Source organism: Chenopodium quinoa, unplaced genomic scaffold (genome assembly GCF_001683475.1).
Source record: "Chenopodium quinoa cultivar QQ74 unplaced genomic scaffold, ASM168347v1, whole genome shotgun sequence".
Classification (NCBI taxonomy): Eukaryota; Viridiplantae; Streptophyta; class Magnoliopsida; order Caryophyllales; family Amaranthaceae; genus Chenopodium; species Chenopodium quinoa.
Window position 1 is genome coordinate 1,747,309 of NW_018744498.1, and position 8,045 is coordinate 1,755,353.

Here is an 8,045-nt window from a genome sequence, read left to right on the forward strand (position 1 = left end):
ACTTAGAGTGTCTTTTGCTAGGGTTCTGATTGAAATTGATGTTACAAAGCCTATGCCTAATTCTGTATGGGTTGAAAGTCCTTCGAAGGAACCGTTGGAGCTCAAGGTAGTGTATGAGTGGGCCCCTCCTTTTTGTTCTAAGTGAAACAAGGTTGGTTATGATTGCTATGTTATGCCTCCTATGCCTAGGCAGGCTCCTAAGCAACCGGCTCTTGTTCCTCCTAAGCAAAAGCAGGTTTGGGTTCCTAAGCCTAACCATACCCCTGCTTCTACTACTGCTGTTGATGTTGGTGTTTCTGTTCATGGACAATCTATTATTACTCCACAGGTTCATACTTCTCAGAGTTCAGATGAGGGGTGGAGAATAGTAGGAAGGAAGACAAAAAGCCAGCATTCTAGAGTTCATCAGCCTGCTTCTACCTCTAATGCTTTTGTTGCTTTATTTGCAAATGAAATGGATGGTGCAGGTGGTTTCACTATAAATCCAAGTGGGGGTGAGGTTAATCCCCCTCTAGTGTCATGATTTACTCTGTTTGGAATGTCAGGGGCCTGAATGACCCTTGCAAAGTTGCCTCTGTAAAGAGGTTGCTTCATTCTCATTCATTTGATGTTGTTGGTTTGCTTGAAACAAAAATCAAATTGAAAAATGTCCTCACTTATCAGAGGAAGTTTGGCTCTTCTTGGCTCTGGTTGTGTAATTATGACTATTCTCCCAAAGGAAGGATTTGGCTTGGTTGGAATGCGGATAGAGTAATTGTTAATGTCTTGAAGGTTCATGAACAGTTCATTCATTGTAGTGTTTCTTCTAAGGACCTCTCTACTCAGATTCATCTCACTGTTGTTTATGGGCTTCACTCCATTCATGATAGGCTTCCTTTATGGGAGGGTCTTAGAAGCATCTCTATTCAGCATTCTCCTTGGCTTTGTGTTGGTGACTATAACTCTGTTCTTCATACCTCGGATAGGCTTTATGGTACTGATGTTACTGATTATGAGACTAGAGACTTTCAAAGCCTGGTTGATGATTTGGACCTCACTGAGATTAAAAGCAAAGGGGCCTTCTACTCTTGGTCTAATAAGGCTCATACTGGCCCTAGAACTCTCTCTAGAATTGACAGAGTTTTTAGTAACCAAGCTTGGTTAGCCTCTCATGGGCATGTGGAGACTGTCTATCTCCCTCCTTCCTTATCTGATCATAGTCCTGTTCTTTTGGATATTTGTTCTGCCCCTGCGGGGAAAGGTAGACCTTTCAGATTTCTAAACTGTATTGCTAATCACCCTAATTTCCTTGATACTGTTTCGCAGGCTTGGGGTTCTGGTAATTCTGTTTGGCATAAGCTTAATTCTGTGAAGTCTTATATTAAGTCCCTTAATAGCAAGCAGTTTGGTAACATTGAGGAAAAGATTGATCAGGCTAATGTTGAGCTTTCTAGAATTCAAACCTTAATGGCACAGAATCCTGATGATTTGGATTTATATACTAAAGAATCTGATGCTATTAAGGTTGTCAAACATTGGAATGATATCTAGGAAAGCATCTTCAAGAAAAAATCTAGAATCAATTGGGTTAAGCTTGGAGATGGAAATTCTCACTATTTCTTCTCTGTGATGAAGACTAGACAGGCAAGGAATAGAATTGACTCCATCTTTGATTCTAATCAGGTGTTGCTTAAGGATCCAAATGCTATTTCTCATGAAATTATCTCTTTCTATAAGTCTTTTCTAGGGACTCAGGCTCCTTGGCTCCCTGCTGTTGATCTTGTCACTATGAGGAGGGGTAAGCAGCTCAGCTTTGCTGCTCAGAGCTACCTCATTAGGCCTATTTCTCATGCTGAAATTGATGTTGCCCTTAAGGGAATTGATAACACTAAAGCTCCTGGTATTGATGGCTTTAACTCCTTTTTCTTTAAGAGAGCTTGGCATATTGTGAAAGATGATATTTATGCTAGTGTTATTGATTCTTTCACTAAAGGGACTTTGCCTAAGCAGTGGAATTGTACAACTATCACTCTGGTTCCTAAAATCCTTTCTGCTTCTCATGTTAAGGATTTTAGACCTATAGCCTGTTATACTGTGGTCTATAAGCTCATTTCTAAGGTCATAACTGCTAGGCTTGCTGCTGTCATTGGTGAGGTGATTGATGATGCTCAGGCAGGGTTCATTCTAGGCAAGCACATTGGTGACAATATCCTTCTTGCAACTGAACTGATCAAAGGCTATGATCACAACTTTATCTCTCCTAGGTGTATGGTTAAGGTGGATTTGAAGAAAGCTTATGATTCAGTTGAGTGGGGATTCTTGATCACTGTCATGCAGGAGCTTGGTTTCCTTTAGAGATTTGTTGGTTGGATCTGGACTTGTCTTACTTCTGTCTCTTACTCTATTCTTATTAATGGTTTTCCTGCCCCTCCCTTTGAAACTAAGAAAGGGTTAAGACAAGGTGACCCTATGTCTCCCTTTCTCTTTGCTATTGGTATGGAATACCTATCCAGATGCCTTGATGAGCTTAGGTTAACTCCTGATTTTAACTTTCACCCTAGATGTGAAAATTTAAACCTAACTCACATGATGTTTGCTGATGATTTACCGATGTTTTCTAGAGCTGATAGTGTTTCTGTTAAGCTTCTCTTCCAAGCCTTCTCGAAATTTTTGGGTGCTTCTGGGTTTTCTGCTAATCTTGATAAAAGTGAGGTCTATTTTGGAGGGGTCTCTGCTGATATCCAGAAAGAGTTGAGGGAGCTTCTTGGTGTTTCTCAAGGTACCATTCCTTTTAGGTATCTTGGGGTCCCTCTCTCTTCCAAGAAGCTTACTATTGCTCAATGTAGGCCTTTGGTGGAGAAGGTCACTGCTAGAATCCAAGGGTGGATGGCTAAACACTTGTCATATGTTGGGAGGCTTCAATTGGTGAAGAGTGTGTTGTTTGGTATTCAGACTTATTGGGCTCAAATTTTGATTCTACCGAAGAAAATTCTGAAAGAGATTGAGGCTAGGTTCAGGTGTTTTCTTTGGACTAGATCCTTTTCCCCTGCTAAGAAATCTTTGGTTGCTTGGAATAATGTCTGTCTTCCTAAAGTCTGTGGTGGCTGGAACTTGCTTTCTCTTCCTGAGTGGAATAAAGCAGCTGTCACTAAGTTACTTTGGGATATTGCTCACAAGGCTGATAATCTTTGGGTTAAGTGGGTCCATATCTACTACTTCAAGCATAAAGATTGTTGGACCACCCCTACCCCTGCTAGATGCTCTTGGTTCTTGAAGAAGATTTTGAGTTGTAAAGATGTTGTGAATGATCAAGGGGGATGGGATGGTTTCATACAAGGCAACAAGTTGAAAATCAAGAAGCTTTATGATGCTATTAGGCCTCAAGTGCCTAAAGTTCCTTGGAAGAGAGTTATTTGCCAAAACTTAGCAACTCCTAAGAGTGTGTTTATCTTGTGGCTAGCTTTGTGGAATAGGCTTGTCACTAAGGATAGGTTGCTTCAATGACACATTTCTTGTGATCCAAAGTGTTTCTTGTGTCTGAATAGCAATGAAAGTGTTCAGCATTTATTTTTTGATTGTGAATTCTCTAGGAAGGTTTGGAGCAAGGTGTTGGGTATCTTACGAGTTTCCAAGCCTGTTCAGTAGTTTAGTGATGAGGTTGATTGGATGAAGAAAATCTGCAAAAGTTCCAGGTTGAAAAACAAAGTGATCCAGGTGGCCTTCACTAAAACAGTTTATGGTATTTCGATACAAAGGAATGCAGTTCTCTTTACTGGTTGTTGCAAATCTGTTGATGCGCTAGTTAGGGATATTGTCTTTCATTCAGTTTGTAGAATCCCGGCGGGAAGAAAATATTTGATCGTTTAGGAGCTTGTTTCTGGCTTCTAGTGTTTGCGTTCTGGTTTATTTTTTTGAGGTTTTTTGTTTTCTCTGTCTTGTTTTCTTGCTGTTATGTATCCCAGTTGCTTCTGCTGTCTTTGCTGTTTCTGCTTGCCTGCTATCTTCTCTGCTGTTTGCTGCATACTGCTGTCTGCTTGCTGTGCACTGCTGTCTGTATTGCTGTGCACTGGTCTGTGCTGCTGTGCACTGCTGTCATTGCTGGCTGCACTATTGTCTGCTGCTTGCTGCATTGCTGTATGCTGACTGTTATGCACTGCTGTCTGCTGACTAGCTGCCTGCTTTTTGCTGACTGTCTGTCTGTTGACTGTCTGCCTGCTTTATGCTCTGCTGTTTGCTGCTTGTTGCTATCTGCACTGCTGCCTTTCTGCCCTGCTGGTCTGCATGCTGGCTGTATGTCTGCACTGCTATCTACTGCTTGGTGTTGGGGTTTGCTGCACTGTTGTTCTGATGGTGCAAGGTTGCTGTTTTGTGCTGCTGTTTAGCAGACGGGGGTTTGGTTTGCTGCTGGTTGCTGTTTGCCTCACCCTAGTGCTTTGCTGCTGCTTGTTTTTGTTATTGTTGGTTTTACTGGTCAGTTTGCAGGCATGTCTACTTCTGATTGTTGTTTTTGGTGATTTTTGAGTGTATGGCTTTGTTGTTTATTGCTTGTGTTGTTGTCTGGTCTTGGTTTCCAGAACCCTTCCTAGAAGGTGGCTGGAAATCTGAGTCCAACTGTTCTAGGCCCTTCCTAGAACCCTTCCTAGAAGGTGGCTAGGTTTGGATCTAGAACTGGTTTTGGGGTTGGCCTGTTTTTTCAGGTCTTGTGGTGTTCTGGTGGTAGTTATAACTTAGCTTTTGTAAGTTGTAACTTTCTCTCTTTGGTAATAAAATCTTATTTTCCAAAAAAAAAAGAATAAGGATGATAGACTTATTCAAAAATGAAAAAGAAAGACAAAACAAGAGAATATGCACTAAGACTCATTGTTGTAGGAACCACGGTTGTTTTTTGCTACAACTAGCCCTTTAAACCCCTAGATTGCTCTAAAGGACGAGTGATGGTCTCGTAAGGGTTTCCTAAGAGGTTTAGCCATAACTCTTTAAAGTAAAATGAGGCTAAATCATTAAAATAAAAGAAGGAAAATCAAATATTCAAACAAATAGCTCTGGACAAATACTTTTGCAAACAATCAAATGCTAGTGAATAAGCACTTTTCTATATGATAGGGTTATGCACGATCAAAGATATCGAAGGTTGATTGAAGCTTAAGGTATGATAAGCGTAGAGAACTAATGAGGCGCAATCCACTTTCATTCCAACCAATCTAACCGCGTTCTCCTAATGGATTCAAATCTTCCCTTAGTAAGCGTCTCTATGGTTCCTCGAAGGAAACGAAAAAGAATAAAGTTTAAGGTTTCTAGACATCTCGACGATTACATACCGCTCTATAAGCTTGCCCTACATCTCCCTCCACCGATTAGTAACTCAACCACAAAGGTCAAAAGGTTTTGGAAAGGCTTGTAATGTAAAGGCGAGAAGGGTGAGGGTAGGCTACAATTTGAAATTTGGTGGTTGTTGGGAATATTTCAAGTATCCCATACTTGAGCCCCACTGTGATCATACACTTAAGCTTGGTGCTGTCTAATGGGAAGGAAGCTAGAGAAAAAGAGTCGCCAACAAGTTTTAGGAACTTGTAAGCCGTTCACAAGGTGAAAGTTACACCCCTTTACGATCTATTAGATCGCTAACTCCATACTGGTCTGGAACCATGACTGGATATTCGGGGATGAAGGTACAAATCCAACCAAAAAGAGATTAAACCTACCCTATAAATAGGCTTCTACTTTATTCTTCTCACATTCATGTGCGCTTTCTGAATAACATACAATCAATAGATTAACCCTAAATACTAAACTGGGCCCGATTTGGTTCTTACATACGGCCCAATGATCAAGAGGAGGGCCTATTATTAATTATAATTCCTAAAGCTGTTAGGATTGATTATAGTCTTCTAGAATACTCTAGAAGGTTCTTTAGAATCATAATGGAGTTAGGATTGATAATTATGCTTCAAAGAGTAAAACTACTCCTTTTAAGAATCCTTGTTTTGTAAGAGTTCGAATATATTACAATATTATTTTCGTGCCTCATAATATTTATCCAAATCTTATATGGTTGGCTGTTGAAATTATCTTTCCAATGATATATTATAATATTAAATCCAAGCTATAACGAAAAAGATATGAATGGAAGATGAAACTCTATCCAAAACTGACACCCTTCCACTATTTCGCCATATCTTTTTATCTACAAAAGATTTAATCTAATTTTACTTTGGTTAAAAAGTAGACTTCATGAGATTTTCAACGACATATTATATGCCTTATTTTGACTTCTTGATCAAAAGATATTATAAAAACAAAATCCGCAAAAACCGTCTTGCAGCGCTAAACGACAGGCTTGTCAGGATATTGCGGCGACAGCGTCATGTTTTATTCCTTTTCGAACTCCGATTCTTTTTTTATCTAATCCGGACTGTTTTCATTATAAATAGCCTCCTTAGACCTGTGTTTTTAATCATCAATCTATCAACTCTCACCAACTCTCATCAAGAAATTCATGATTCTCTCTGTGTTTCTTACCCAACTTTTTAAAAACAAAATTCCGCATTCATAAGATCTAGACACACCTAGCAAAATTCGAAGTTGCCATCGCCCTATACATGAAAGATTTGGTATTTCTAAGGGTTTGGTCCCAAATCTAGTCTAAACTTTCTAATTCTTTCATCTCTCTTTCAATCATTTAATTTAATTCTTTAATTTTATTATTTTCCTTGAAGTTGCTAACGTGTGTATTTCGTTATTAGAAAGATATACGAGGTATCTAAGTAAGTACTTTAATTGATTTATTGATATTATGATATAGAAATCATGCTTAGATTGTTATTTTGATTCCTAGTATCATGTTTAGGGTGACAACAATAAGTTCTTAATATTAAGTATGATTGTTATGATTCTTCTTACTGCCTTTCTTAATAGCATGTTAGTATCATGTTAGGGCTAAAACTTTGATTTTTAATGCTTAGTGACATGGTAGGGCTTCTTATTAATCTTATTAGTATCATGCCTAGGATCTTGCTATTAATATTAGGCTTTAACATGATTATTATTATTTTATTGTTATGATTATTATTATTTTTAATTATGATTGTTATTATGTTTCTTGATATATATTTATTGTTATTGCTTGTCACACCTTTTATGCATGTTTAAAGGGAATTGGTACTTGTAATCACGCTATATAAGATAATTAATAATCTTGTTTAGGGTTAATATGATTATAATTCAGGTGATTGCCAATAATAGTTTTATTTGTGCATTAATATTCAACCAACATAGATTAAACAGGTTTAGGTTTAACCTATTCATTGTATGTTAGTCAGAAACGCACATGAATACGAGAAGAATAAAGTAGAGGCATATTATTAGGGCAGGTTCTTTCTTTTTTAGATTGGATTTGTAACTTCATCCCCAAACTTCTAGTGTTGGTTCCAGACATATTGGAGTTGACGATCTCCTTGATCGTTAAGGGGTATAACCTTCACCCTGTGAATGGTTTATAAGTTCCTAAAACTTCTTGGCGACTCTTTTGCTCTAGCTTCCTTCCTTTTGGATGCCACCATGCTTAAGTGTATGATCACAGTGGGGTTCAAGTTTGGGGTAATGCTTGAAATATTCCCTATATTTTTTAGCGACTCCACTGGGGAAGATTTCTATTTTAATTCCTGAAATTTATTTCGGCAATGATTTAGAATGAGTGGATGAGACTCGAGAAATTCTAAGTATTTCATGTGCGTAATTTTGATTAACATTATTTTCATATGCCTAAAAAAGGTTCTTATTTGGAAAGACCATCCGTAATCATTCAAAAACATAGGATTTTTACATGTAGGAAATTTTAGGAATATCTTTCACAACTAGAATCGAAATAATACTGCGAAAAACTAGAAAATTTTAAGAACACAGAAAACTATTGAGGCATGTAGGAACTGGCGTCTTGAAAACAGAGCCTGTTGCCGAAGATATGGCTCTGTCGCTGAGTGACAATTATGTCGCCAGGCGACAAGGCTCATATTCCGGCGACAATCCCTGTTAGTTGGCGCTGCGTTCTTCTAATACCGAGCAAGAAA

The 8,045-nt window shown here is 38.4% G+C and overlaps 1 protein-coding gene across 1 annotated transcript; it reads left to right on the forward strand.

Annotated features, from left to right (window-relative positions):
• Positions 1-519: 519 nt before the first annotated feature.
• On the forward strand, positions 520-1,530 carry LOC110697773. The gene has a single exon (XM_021875154.1). It carries the CDS (start codon positions 520-522, stop codon positions 1,528-1,530), a length of 1,011 nt encoding a protein of 336 aa, XP_021730846.1.
• Positions 1,531-8,045: the final 6,515 nt, after the last annotated feature.